Source organism: Excalfactoria chinensis, chromosome 5 (assembly GCF_039878825.1).
Source record: "Excalfactoria chinensis isolate bCotChi1 chromosome 5, bCotChi1.hap2, whole genome shotgun sequence".
In the NCBI taxonomy this organism is placed as follows: domain Eukaryota; kingdom Metazoa; phylum Chordata; class Aves; order Galliformes; family Phasianidae; genus Excalfactoria; species Excalfactoria chinensis.
In genome coordinates, this window is record NC_092829.1 from 23423857 (window position 1) to 23439252 (window position 15396).

The window sequence follows — 15396 nt, forward strand, 5'->3', positions numbered from 1 at the left end:
GTTGTCATTGTTAAGTCCTTGGTCTTGAAAAAAAGTTTTGAAAAAAAAGAAAGCAAGCCATTCATTTCACAACAGAATGCATATTAAGTATGCCACTGGAATAAACCAAAGGATATCAAACTGAAAGAGATACTAGAATTTTAACTTTAGGTTTTTATGACATTTATTGAAATATCGTGTTCAGCTGTGGTTTTCTCCATTCTGAAAATATGTTAGAAAATTGGATAGCACTCAAATAAGAGCTACAAGAGTGATTAGACTTCAGAAAGTCATTCCCTATAGTGAAAGACTAAGAAAGCTCAATTTATTTAGTTACTGAAAAGAAGGTTAAGAGGATCACAATACCTACATGTGGAAGAGATTTCTGACAGTAGGCAGCTCATTAATCTAGTGAAAAAGGCATACGAAGATCCAGTGTTTGGAAGCTGAAGCTGAAATAAGACTACAAATGAGGCACTCTTTTTTAACAGTGACAGTAATTAACCATTGCAACAATCTGCCCAGGGATGCAGTTGATTCTTTATCATTTAAATGATTTACATCAACACAAGATACCTTTGTAAGAGATAAACCTACAATTCAGACAGATGCAGAAATTACTGGATGAGATTCTCTGTCTGAGGTCTGCAAGAAGTCAGACTGGATGCCTATCAGAGCTGCTCAACATTATACCTTAACAAAACAGTTCTGTAAGTGCTCTCCACTTCAAGAACCAATCATCACATGATGATCATATCTTTTGTATGATCCAATGAGACTGTTGGGTATACCAGCTACAGAAGCAAAATGTGTAATGAGGCTGGCTGAGCTGTTACATTTCCTCTCAGTTCCCTAAAAGTAGTTGTGAAATAAAGCTTGCCAATTAAGTCTTCAGGATAGCACACTGGAGCAGAAGAATAGGAGATGAAATAAAGAAGAATAGAACACAGAGTAGAAGGAACAGAGAGCAAGATATTAAGAATAACTAACATCTAGAGCTTATGCACAAAATAAGGAGAAAACTTCATTATGAAGGTTTTAGAAAATACTGGATTCATTTTGTATAAGTTACACCTAATTAAGACAACATTACACAGAGACTGAATATAAAATGAATTGGCATTAGATATTTGATTGTTCCATCCACCTTGGGAATATGTCCTACTTGGAATTCTGAAAACTATCACCTCACAGAAATAGGTCAAGTTTCCTAGAGAAATGATCACTAAATACAGTATTTTTGCAAAGGACATGAATATAATCCTCCTGCTATGAAACTGGACAGAGTCCTAAGACAAGGGAAGAGAGCTCTATTACCTGCTCTACCACACACTTCTCATGTGTTACTTTGCTAGTCACTGTTAACTGGCTTTGCAAATGTACTCAGCAGCTGCTTCTTATGATCAGATTACCAAAGTGCTGAAATCTTTTGAAAATCTGGCTATTTATTTCGTTTCTGAATAGGATCAGAGATCTTTTGAAATCTGGCCCCAGTTGGGGTGCTATGCTCTTTTGAAAAGCTAGCCGTAAATTTGTGTATGCCTCAATTTCTCTATTAGCATTATCAGCACTGTTCTGCTTCATCAGGAGGATGAGAAACAGCTGGCATGTGCAGCAATTCAAATTTGAAAGGGGACATAAATGTAGAGTTGTTCAGATAGTTTTGGAAATGTCACATGTACCTAAAAAAATAAAAAAAATAAAAAGGCAAACAAAAGCCAGCTCCTATGCACATACGCGGTTTTCCACAAAAACTAAACGTAACATGAAGTTGGTAATATCATTCTTCTTGCTGTACATAATGGCTGGGAATACTTTATGTGTAAAAATTGGAACAAAATTATTTCTCCATCTTTCTTTTATGATTATGATTATGCATTTAAAGATTTTCCAGATTGTTAAATAAGACATGAAAATTTCTGCTTGCATGTGGCATCACTCCATGCAAAGCATAGAACACACACATATGCAGATGCACACAGCTAACTGCAAGTAAAAATTATAGGGACTGACATGCTCATGCAATGAAATTAAGGTAAGCATTTCCTAGCAGCTCTAACTATGAGGAGGGCCATGACACAGCTAGAGTTAAGTAGTTTGATAGAAATTTGCCTTTCTTTCTTTCATCATTAGGATGACTAATCTCAAAGAACTTCAAAAGAAAAATATTCATCTTGTCTCAAAAGGTAGCAAACAAACAAAGCCACAATTTCTTAAGGTAGCTGATTATTTGAAAATATCACCTCAGTCCTCAACAGTGGGGAAATTCCTATTTTACTCTTATTCTCAGAGAGTTGTAGAGGCTTACACGTTCTCTAAATTGTAAGCTCTCTATGAAGGGTGTTCTTTAATTACAGACAACTAATGAAAACAGTTTTTCCCGATCTCTCTAATGTCCTGGGAAAGTCTTTACTATGGATTCATTGTATTCTACTTTATATCCCTGATTGAAATGAGAGACCACAAGAGCATAGGGATTTGGTGGAAACTCGATTTCCTTCCTAAGTCTTCAAAGAGAACAGTTGCAGAAATTAAGCTGCGTTGATATTGTGGTCAAACTTTGGTCAGACTGTGGTTACACTTGTATGTTATATAGATATAATATCACTGCACTTTAATTTTGAAAATTGCTTGGTCTAACTTAAATATGTAAAACTTATCTCTGGCCAGCAAAGCATCTGATATGACCATAACAAGAAAGTAATAATTATTATTAAATTCATGTACTTCAAATGTCATTTTAAGGGCTCTGAAGATTATCAACCACTCAAGTATTTAGACAGCCAGTTTGGAAAACACTAATAAATATGTAATAAATTGCAAGTATACAAGATATAAAAGATAGACTTGCTCTCTCCATGAAAATCAAAACAAAACAAAAAAACAAATGAACAAGCGACAACAAAAACAAAACCAATGTGGGTTGTGGTTACTTTCACTTCAGACAAAATATTTTCTGAGTCATAACTTTCCACCTGTAATATGGTGTGATTAACTCTTGTTTTGAAAAAAATAAAAATAATTTAAAAACGAAGCCCATTAATTTATGTCCTCATATCTAGATGCTAAATAATTACTTTAAATAAGTTTTTGCAGTGTTAATCTATTTCACTGCCTCTTCGTACACAGGTATTTATTATCCCCACAGTGATCTCAACGAGGTCTTAAGGAAGATATAAAACAGAAGTTCAGATGACCCAGAAATACAGTAAATTACATTAATAGAAAGAAAAAATATTGCTAAACACTATTGAAGGTAGCTGAATTTGAAGCACAACATTCTCTGCTCAGACAAGGAGATTAAGTTATGATGTTTATGTTGAAATTGTTAAATCCAACCACAAGATGCAATTCTTAAACCACTTATTTACTATATGGAGCACTATAACATTAAGCTTTACAGAGACTCTCTTCCAAAACATTCTTCATAGCAAAGTCACTTTTCTTCTGTTCAAAACAGGATAAATGAAAAGACAAACAAAAGTTCTATTAGATACTGCGGTCCACAGACAGCAATGGCCTTTTCTTCATTTTTCAGATCAAAGCTACATCAATGATGACTTCTTGCCTGTTTCCCATTACTATAAGCAAAGTGTAGAACAAACATTTTTGGCACACAGGATTTATTCACATCTGCAATTGGCTAACCCCATCACTTGCATAATTTGAAAAAGTTATGTAGGCTGCACAAATAATTTAAGATGTTCATGCCTCTAAAAAAGACCACCTGGAGTTAGCCTGGGCAACATGAAACATGGATGTAAAACCAGATGGAAACATTTTGGAAAAGTGAACTGTTGTAACATCAAGTTTCACATAGAAATTTCTACTGCATGAGTAATTAACTCTTCTTGACAATACGTATCATTATATGATGAGAAATTAATTTGGTTTTAAGTTGGAAGTTTTCCCTGACTTATTTTATCATCATCACCAAGTTTACAGCCAGTGCAACCATCAGTACAATTCTCCTCCTGACACATTTACCCACTGCAAGACTGAAGCTCATGCTATTGCCACAACCCACACAGCCCATACTCTCAGTATTCTTGGCTATGAGGTAGAACTACAATATACAGCATCTTTTATTTGGAAAGTATGTGAATTTTGAATAACACAGTGGATTATTATCTATGGACATACAAACTGAAGGAAAAATGACTGAAGTAAATGGCTAATCATGTTTTAAATTTCTTTTAAATAGCAAGTTTTTATGAGTTTCTCGATTCTAAGACTTTACCAAGAATTCAAGAACTGTAGCTGCAAACATGCAGAAAAATGCAGGTGTATGGAAATCAACACTAAAGCTGTGCAAAAGAGGGAGACTTCATGCCTATTCAGAACTCCAAGTAAGAACTTGGAAAAAGACTGTTTTAGAAGAAGATAACAAATGCAAAAATTGACCGAGTTGGTGTAATAATACAAGAAGAGAAAAGGGAAGATGAACTGCAGTGCATTTGAATAGAAATACGGTTACAAGTAGCAGTTTGGAGTAAGAGAAGACATTAAAATCACCACCACCTGTTCTTTTTCCTTGTTGTTATAAATAGTTACTGTTTGGTTGTTTCACCATATAATTGCTAAGTTGTAAGGTGAAGCTATAGCAATAAACAACTCTTGTGGGCACTGATTGACAGTATTTTTAAAGAAGTATTAATTTGCTAACAGCAGTAAATGCTTTTGGTCACCACACAAGTTATGGACAGAATTTTTTACGATACAAATATAACACCACTGGAAACTAAATCATTCTATCAATTTCTGCTGGCACTAAATTGATAGGGCAAGTTCTTTCCATGCCTTTGCTCATACAAAAGAAACAAGAGTTGAACTTCAAGTTCTTTCCTCATTGTTCCCGTTCTGCATCACAAAAAAACCTAAACATTTCAAAAATTCATTAACAAAATCAACTACAAAGCAACAGCCAGTAGTCTGGAATTCAGGAGGAGTGACTTATATTATAATAAAAAGAATATATAATAATACTTTGGTTTTCCTTAAATAAATGTTATGATGTTTGATTTAAAAATTTACACAGAGCACCATTAGTGACCCAAACACCATTATAATTTGCAAATTTTAAATTAGCAGTGATGCCATATTTACTGCCAGTTTACTGATGATCAAGCCCACCCCGATTTCTGCAGAAACCCAGAGAAGCTTCTTTGTACTTTCCAAGATTAGTTATATAGTAAATTCATATAGGCTATGTTCTGCTAAAATTCCTCCATTTTTTTAAAAAACAAAAAACCATAACTTTACAAACTAGTAAGTGGAAAGCCTTAAAAATAGTCCACTATACAATGTACACGTGTTGCTCTGAAATTAATGCCTCCTATTTATTTCTATGGAAAATACAACTAATTCAAAGAACACAATAATACTATTTGATAGAGCAAATTCTCAGCTACAAATCACAATCTGCCTCTGACACTGTGGGCCAACATTCAAAACCTTCTTCCTCCACCTACATCATGGCAGTCCCTGGTGACTAGAAAAAAGACAATGCTATGCTCATTTATAAGAAGGGTAGGAAGGATGGCACAGGGAACTGCTGACCTGTCAGCCTCACCTCTACACCAGGAAAGATCATGGAGCAGATCCTCCTGGAAGCTATCCCTAAGGCACACATAAGAGAAAGGTAATGTAAGACAACTAGCATGGCTTCACCAAGGGCAAGTCCTGACTGATTAATTTAGTGGCTTTCTATGATGGTGTAATTGCATCAGTGGATATCAGTTAGAAGAGTCAGTTGTGACAGGACAAGGGGAAATGGTTTCAAACTAAAAAAATTAGAGATCTAGATTGTATATGAGGAAGAGGTTTTTCTACAGTAAGGGTAGTAAAGCACTGGAACAGTTTGCCTGGAGAGGTAGTGGGTGCCCCATCCCTGTAGACTCTCAAGGTCAGGTTGGATGGGGCTCTGAGCAACCTGACTGAGCTGTAGGTGTCCTTGTGCACTGCATGGGAATCATTAATCTAGGTTATCTTTAAGGGTCCCTTCCAACTCAAATGATTCTATGATGATTCTGTGATACATATTAGGCTAATGAGGTCTGAATACTGTTAGTAGTTCTATTGACATGCTGGGCAGTAGAGCTCCCTTTCATTTGCTTTTTTACCTCTTCCAGGTTTTTCCTTAAAGTATCTATTTTTTCTTTTGTAAACTTTTGGCAGCTCAGACATTACAGTTTATCTTAATTGTCAGATATTCCCCTTTTATTGTTTTTTCACATATTATTTGCATTAATTCTGAAAAAGTATGTAATGTTATATTTTCAGGTGCATAAGAAATCATCATTTCATATAATCTTTTCTTTAAGAGTTCTAGCCAACTTTCATTCTAATTTGTCCATCAAAATTTTTCCTCACAATCAATTTCACATGTAAGTTTCACCATTAGACAATTAGTCCCTAAAAAGAACCAAGTATATTGGTTGGCACCCTACTCCATTTGCAGAGATTGAAAGCAATCAGGTCATGATCACTTGTCACTAGGCAACCACCAACTCTGAGTCCAGTATTCAATTCATCTTATCTACCACAATGAGATTCAAACAGAGCTACCTCATTCTGGGTTCCATATCTTTCATACTAGAAAACCATCAATAATTCTCACAAAGAACATTAACATTTTTACCACTGACTGCCTGAAATTTCCAGCTCTTGTTTCTTACATTCAAGCCCCACCTAACAATCTTTTCCTTTTAACCTATGTAAAAGACAGACAATTAAACAGCTTACCACAACCATAATGCCACTCCTATGACCAAATAAACAGGTTTACAATGGATAGGTATTACAGTTATAATCAGTGTTTCATACTTATATGTAGCCAGAGAGCACTTCACAGTGGCTTTCACATCAGTAGTAATCAGATTTTACTATCAATAAGAAAAATACCTGCAAGAAGAGGAGAAATAAACTATAGTGCTCTCAAGGTTTCTCCAGGACAAGAACAGAAGATCTCTGTGAAGCAGGACAGGCAGATCTGCAGACCCCTCTCATGGTAAATAATAATGCCAAATCATCTGTGTTATGCTGTATTTGCTATGCCATCTGATCTTTTCATGTCTGACAGTTAAAAACTGTCTTGGGCCAAGAACAGTGAAGATCAAGGTGATTTTTATTTCTTCACCTCTGTGGATGGTTTCTCTAAGAGAGGAGTGACTACATTGGTCATAGATATTCCACACATCACAGAACACAACAGTACATTTGCAGACAATGATATTTCAGAATTTGAAAGTGCTCGTAACAGACTGATATTGTAAAAGTACTATAGGGGCTGCTTTGTGTGAGGCCACCAGAATGCACTGGAGGACTTAAAATGCCATGTCCCGTAAAGCACCATTTACTGGTGGAACACATTGTACACCCTATAAAAATACTTTAATTCCCAGATCAGAACTTTCAGAAAAAGGGATTTTTCTGAAAATATTCTGTTCTCTTCAGAATATTTCCCTTAAATACAGATTCAAAAACTTCAGAGTGCTGGGAAACAAAAGGAAATCATACTGTTATTCATAACTTATTGTACGTAGTATGCAAAGAATAACAGTTTTATTCCTACTGACTCTAACTAACTTTTTTATCAACTTCTGCTATAAAAGAATAATTTCCCGATCTTTAAGACCTGTAATCTTTAAACTCACTTTCTGCAAGTTGTGTGTGTATTTGTTTATAAGGACTAATACTTCCTACATACAGAAAGGCTTAGACAATGCACCAAAAAAATTGACTGAAGTCTGCTGATGGAAGATTTATCCATTTTTAGCAAATGTCAAATCATTGGCTATTGCTTTTAAGATTAATAAAAGATATAATGGTTTCTAGATAGCCTCTAAATAAAGATTACTATGAATGGAGAAATGATTTACCAATAGTCACCACAATGATATTTCTTTAAAGGTTACAATCATAAGTTATTTAGCTGAAACACTGCTGAGAATGCCTGGTCATTTCTTGAATAATGCATAATGTTCATTGTAGATCTGATCTGTATTATAACAATAGATATTTCTAAAATAATGGAGAAAACTATCTGTTACTTTCCAATTGCTCAAGATATTTCCATGAAGTAATTGACTCTGAAAATATTATATGGAGTCACCTTAGAGTTCATTTGCAAGCAAAACTCATAGCGATCACTACACAATAGGCATAAGAGAACAAACTCATCATCTTTCATAGACTTTTCAGGAAAGCTGTGACAAATACAGGGCAGAGTAAAGGACCTTTTTGAAATCCTAAATTAAAAGGAATAAATTGCTGTACAGCACTGGGGAACAAATTTTAAACTAAGCTTTGAAATTTAATTATTAACACAAGCAGACCATCACACTGGGTATGGATGGGGGAAGAGAAAGTGAGGGAGGGAGTAAAAAGAAAAAGGAGTTCCCTACACCCTATGCCATTTATAAAATTTTGGAAATACCTTTGAGTCTATACAGGAGATTGCTTAGGCATGAATGAAGTATAATGTCTAATGTTTCATTGCAGGTATACCAACTATACTCCATACAAAGCTGCAAACTATTTATATGAGCTTGTTTATCCTTATGAATTTCCTCAAGGGCAGCAAAAAGTGACCTTAATAAATGAAAATGAATTTCTTTTGATGTAATTTCATGAATGTTTGATCAGAATGTGTTAACAGAGCTCCATGTAAGGAGAACTGTTGAAGTAATAAAATATACTTCTACTATATAGTTCATCCAGCTTATGGTGAATTCATATATAATGAAACAACCCTTATTAGTAATAATTAAGTATGATTTCAATATTTTCACAATAATAATAATAATAATAATAATAAATAAATAAGAATAAAAAAATCAATCCTAGCTAGTTTAAAGAAAATCTACTCAAATATTATCAAAAGCCAAAATTCTTCTTTGTCCCCTATGTAGCCATTATGCCTAGAGGAATGTGAATTAACTCATCAGAGGTTGGAAAGAAACCAACTGTTTATCTAGGTTTTTTATAGGGAGGAATGAGTTAACTTAGACCAGACTAGTTATGCTGATATCTACGAGTAAGGTATAATTTTCCCTTAAAAAAAACTTTCCTTTGTCAGAATCTTTGCCCAAAGGAAGCATCAGTATTCAAATATATACTCTTATTCCACAAGAGAATAACAAGAAAGAAATCCCAGATACTCTGGAAACATACAGAGATCTGCAGAGACCACTTTCTACAACACAGGACATCTAGTAGAAGCTTGGCTACAGTAATATTGGGATGAATTATGTATTTCAACAGATAGATCACAGATCCTAGAGTAAGTTCACTTTATATGCATCTTGAAACATTGCTTAATTACCAGAGAGTACACTCTCATCCTGAAAAAATTGTGAGCATTTGCATATTATATAAGAAGCCTGATGAACCATGTTATACTCATGCTCTGATGATGCAGTTATTATCCTTTTTTTTTTTTTCTTCATTAAAATAATACATGGCATGGCAAATAATATAAATGAAATATACAAAGTGACACAAATATATCCAGCTAATAAATCATCAATCAACCCAGAAGTCTTTTGGTTTTTGCCCTCCATGTCTATCTCCATCCACTGAAAATTATAACTTTTCTTAAGCAACCTTTCTTACTTTAAATGAATGAGCATTAAAAGCTCCTTTCTCTTGAAGGAGTTACTACCCCTTGTGGGCAGTTGTGGTTTAATAAACCACTAGTTTATAATACTTATCAGATAGCAAGATCTCACTCTTCCACATAAATAGCGTAGGAAAAAAATAACACAAAAATATTCAGTTTACACAAGTCACTGGAAAATTTAGCTAGGAACAATACACATATAACCTCTAAAATCAAAGTTCTGATTCCTCTAATACCAGACTTGTATGGAGATTCATGACCAAAACATTAGTTTTGCCACCCAGCTACTTGTTTAAAGATGAAGAAAGGGTATTCAGTAATGAAAAGAGGCTATATTAGCTGCAGTGTTAAGCCTACAGGCTCAAAAGTCAGAATGAATTCTATACGCATTGCAAAATAATGAATAAAATCATGGTCTCTAAACTAAAAATTTTAAAATTTTGATGTTACATTCACGAGCTTGAAGACACAATTCTGTCTTTAAGCTTTAGTGATGGAAATTGAGTGACTGAGTCCTTACAAGAAATAACACCACGTTTCTCTCAAATACACCCATTGATAAAATATTGAAATAAGAAAAACAACACAATCATTGCTGAATAACTTTAAACTGTTAAATGTATGTTACTCAAAAGACTTACTGTTGTATTATTTATATCAGTAGGTTTGTTGTTAAATAAAAATAAATAAAAGAGGTTTATTTCACCTTCACATGGTGTCTTTCTCATGCAGACCTCAGATTTCCACATTTGTATCCCTTTAAAGGATTTGATATGCAGGGAAAGAAGAAAGGATGATGGTAAAAATTTCAATTTAGAGGTTACTAAAGGCTGCCATAGTCGATACAATACAATGTACTTAGGTCATACCTTTTACTGATGTATTAGGTGGAGGTCCTTCCATTCTCAAGTTCCATGGAGGATCGCCTTGATTAGCAAAGTCCCTCATTTTCAGATAGCTAATTGTAAGTCGAATGATGGATGCCTTGTCAAGCTGGCTGGTAATGGCTGCAGGCAGTGGCAACAACTTTGCCAACTCATAGAATTCAAAATTCTCCTTTCCCCGGCGAGAGCGAGCGGCATCTCGGGACTTTTCCTTCCTCAAAGCTTGTAAACTGAAGAAAATAAACAAAGTAGGACATTCATCAATATTAGTGTTCTGTCACATGTAGCAAACTTGCTTTTTCACTGTTGATTTTCTATGTGTATTACAAAATTTTTTAAATGTTGTGAATGGATGTACAGACTACAAGGATACATTTAGCGGTGATATAATCTTTGAATAATTAAAACTAATGATAGTGTGTTATTTTTAGTTGTAGACATGTTACATAACTGCTCCTAACTAATTTCATCCACTCTCTAATTAGCCCATCCTTTCTTTTTTTGCTGCCTGCCAGAAGAAAGGATTCCTAAGAATATGGCCTTTATCTACACAGATGCCATTGCTTCTCCTGACCCACTGAAAATTCATCATTGTCCAAATTTGTACCAAATTCTGACTCTCATGGGAAAGGAGTTTAGATGCAGATGTCTGAAGTGTGTGCTATCTCTGACAGGGGTTGCTGTGGCAGCAGCCAATATGAGCAGACAGGCTATAAAGTAGCTTCTGAGCCACAGAAGTTTAAAGTCTGGTGTAATAACACAAACCTACTGAGAATTCAGGAAGTTAATCTTTGTGACTTGTTCAGCTGGCCTTGCTGTGGAAACAGTAACCACTGTCAGAGAGATTCAAGAAGGCAGTTAATGGAGTTACGCACTTCATTTTTCCAATTTTAATTCAACATCACACATGACAGACTCCTAGGCAGCTTTTTGGATTAGACAGACCCTTCTGTTTTATGCAAAACAGGTGGATATGCAAGGACGTTCATTTACTCCAGGCTTACTAATGTAGTACTTGCTACCACCCATATGCAAGGCCTAAAATTAACTCAGATTTTACTCCCATGCTATGTAATTTGTGTATAACTGCTGAACACACATTGAGAAGACACCGGGTCATCAAGGCTGTTGTCTTTCCCTGATTTTTTCCTGAAAGTCAAAGAAAACTCAAGTTTCAGTTTCTTTTTTTTTCTTTGCTAATTTCCGATATAGTTTCTCTGTGAGAGAACGGATTCACACTTTTTGTTGTGTGGTTTGAAGCAGATGAAGAAATGCACACTAAACTTCCCTGAAGATTAGGAATCAGTGTACAAACAATAAAAAAAATAACTTAGGAGGCAAAGTAAAGTTTCCAGCTTAGGACACAAGTCTCAACTGTACACCTTATCCACATCTTGGTAAATAGAAGTTGGTGCTGATGTTCGTGCCTACCAGTCATTTCTAGATCCTCAAAAAGGATGCATTTTTACTTTGTTTTGTTTGATTACTTCTTACTTGCATGAAATTACGGTCAAAATTCCATTAAATACCCATAGGTAAAAGAAACTAATTTGAATCCAACTAGTGCGTAATGAAATAGCAAATGCTTCTCTCAAGCTTTCACAACTCTTATTGAAACCTTAGATTTCATTATTGAATAGTCTACAAAGTGACCACGACTTATGAAGTAAATTTAATACCGTGACTCTGAGATCCCTATTCTAACATGGGGGTGATGTAAACTACAGAAGAGATTATCTTGTTTTAATATTCTTACCTATGTACACTTTTTGTGGCTATCTCTGCCTAAGATACTCCTCAAATTTGAAAGGACTGATCACCCCCTGCCCTGAGGATGATTAAAAACTTATATTCTCTGCACAATTATATACAACTAGCAATCATATTTTAAAAGACGGCTGAGGAATACAGGTGGTGAATGATCAGAACACCAGTAAGAAATGCCAACTATTTAGCTATTAGTAAAGATACAATGTTCTATTGAATTCCATACTAAAAAACCTACTTGTCTTTATGAGCTGTATGTGAACTGCTTGCAGCTAGATTAAAATTTACAAGCTATATTCTAAGTGACAAATAGAGTTTTGAAATTGAAAAGTGTTAAGAATTGAAAAGTGACAGAATATTCTTTAGCAACACCTAAAACTGAAAGCACAGTTTACAAATCCTGCACAATATTCAGCAGATTGCTGAAACTGAATAACATATTGCACCATAAGCTTATATAATACATTACTGGACTGTTAAGTTTTGTAATAGCAGTCAGGTAAGCTAAAAAGCAAGGCTACTTGTGTTAAGTAAACAGGTGGCTTTCAGAGCCATCTAAGTTTATTTAAACTTCTAGAATAAAAAATTTAAAAATTAAAAAAAAATTAAAAAAAAAAAAAATCCCAGCATACAAGTGATGGGAAGTTAATAAATGTATGAAAGCAACTCTAAAGAAATGGTACTATCAGCAACATGGCTTTCCTCCCAGTGATACTGTATATTGCTCTTTGTGAAAATACTAACAGAGTTAGTCAAAATCTAGGCATATGTAACTCTTAGCATCAGTGCATTTTGCTAAGTTTAGAAATGATGTCTGGCAAAAAGTGCATATAAATCTCAATTTTTCTACCACACAGTTCTACCGGGAGACAAATTGGACACTGTGGTAGTAGTATTGGACATCAAAGTTACACTGGGTTCTTAATTTAGGAACAGCAATTTCCTCAGCAGAATGCAGGAATTCATTAGATATGCTCTGAACATCTCTGGCACCTGTGATTCTGATAGGCAACATCAGCTTCATGATCAGATGCTCTTAACAGAGGAAAGTGCTGGCACTGACAATCCTAATAACATGTTATAAGAGGTGTGAAGCTCACAGCAGAAAGCAGTGGCGCTGACACCACATCTTGGGCCCTTGTCATATGACATTAACATAAGAGGTAGTTCTTGGTAACAAATGAACTTGCTGGAAAACCAGTCTGCAAACACTTAGAAATTCCTACTAACGAAAAGAATTAAAGTGTGAGAAACTGTACCCATGTTTACTACATAGATTCCACATTCAGAAAGCACCTAGAAACCAAATATTGTACATGTCTTACACGAGGATTAGTTCTTAGATAAGGTCTCCCAACAGACAAGCAAATCTACATATGCTATCTATGCTACCAACAAGGAAATAACAAAGTGTGAAATATACCCAAGGGACATAAAGATTGCTTCCTCCTTGCTGCCTGTGGAGAAGGGGAAAGAGCTCAGATAATTGGATCAGAGTGCATCCCTGTTCAGTATCAAAGAATGATGTCATGATACAATGGTAAAACTTCATTCATTTCCCTAAGAACATACTTCTAAAGCAATTTTCATACAGAGCCCACTAAAGAAGACAAAGAGGTTTCCAGCTGCTAGCTCTTGATAATTCTGAGATGCAATAGCATATAAACAGAATATTTAATGACTGGAAAACTAATGCTACTTTAGATAGGAAGTTTCTAAAATTTATATCATTTTTCCTTCTAGGGCCTTTTCAGATGGACTGATATAAAGCAGGTCTGCTTTTACAGTTGAAAGGGTACGATAAATAGCACCGTATAATTTTAAAACGGTGTACACAAGTAAATTTTCTATTGAAGACACAGCAGATGCAGAAGACATGATAATATGCTATTGCATAAAAGTTTTATTGGTACTCATAACTCACTCATGATTTCATTGTGCTTGTGGTCATTCTGAGCTTAACCTGCTTCATATTTTATTCCACATCATTTTATATATTTTATATTCATAAGCATATAAATGCATTCATATCTATGTGCAACCCCCAATCTCCACATGTCTGACAGATCATCAGCTGTCAGTTTAAAGATGGGACAAGAACAGCTCCTAATTTTTGCAGGATATAATGGCAATCAAACATGTTACAGCACATCAACAAATGCACTGACCTACATTAGTAAGGATTTTTTTTAACATATCAGTACCTTGCCTGTGTGTCTCAGTTTGGGTGGTAAAAATCAGTGAAATAATTTAATGTCTTGAGTTTGCATTTTGAATGAAAACGGGGGAACAGCTGTCATTACAAATAAGTATTTTTATCTACAATTTCAGAACACAGCTCGGAAGCAGACACATAGCAGGCTCACCCAGTTTTAGAAAGGGAGTTTACATTTACAGCTCTTTCTTTAAGCCCAACACAGGCAACTGGGATGTGATCATCCCTCTGTACTCAGCTCTGGTGAGGCTTCACCTCAAGTGCTGTGTTCAGTTTTGGGCCCCTCAACTACAAGAAAAACATTAAGACCCCAAGGGCATTGAAGTTGGTGAGGAATCTGGAACACACATCTTATGAAGAGGGGCTGAGGGAGCTGGGATTGTTTAGTCTGGAGAGGAGGAGGCTCAGGGTGGCCTTATTACTCTCTACAACTGCCTGAAAAGAGTTTGTGGAGGGACGGGTGTCTCTTCTCCCATGCAACTAGCAATAGGACTAGAGGGAATGGCGTCTCGTTGCGCAAGGGGAGGTTCAGGCTAGATGTTACAAACTATTTCTCTATAGGCGGTCAGGTACTGGAATGGGCTTTGCAGGGAGGTGGCTGAATCACCATTCTGAACACTCTGGAGGTGTTCAAGAAATGTTTGGATGTTGTACTAAGGGGCATGCTTTGGTGGGAAAATATTGGTGGTAGGTGGACATCAAGATGATCTTGGAAGTCAACCTTTGCAATTCTATGATTCTAGTCCTTGAAGTGCAACACAGACAACCGAGGTTCCCTGGGGATATTGGCCTCTGCCCAGTTCAGCCCCATTTACCAGAAGCAGTGAAGTTTTACAGCGCTTCCACTGCACTGGTCATAAATAGAGATTGCAGCAGGGGCAAAAGCCATAAAACAAGGTTTGAGGGACAGACAGGCTACTGAGATCCAG

At 35.5% G+C, this 15396-nt stretch overlaps 1 protein-coding gene across 7 annotated transcripts in view; it reads right to left on the bottom strand.

Annotated features, from left to right (window-relative positions):
* NPAS3 (neuronal PAS domain protein 3) overlaps positions 1-15396 on the bottom strand; it is a 583321-nt gene that overhangs the window by 401080 nt on the left and 166845 nt on the right. For 4 of the 7 annotated variants that reach the window (XM_072338280.1, XM_072338278.1, XM_072338283.1 and 1 more), the window contains one exon: positions 10471-10715. In XM_072338280.1, coding sequence (XP_072194381.1) covers positions 10471-10715 — 245 coding nt within the window. Of the gene's footprint in view, positions 1-10307; positions 10359-10470; positions 10716-15396 lie in introns of all 7 variants that reach the window. The other 3 variants (XM_072338279.1, XM_072338277.1, XM_072338282.1) reach the window with 1 other exon arrangement.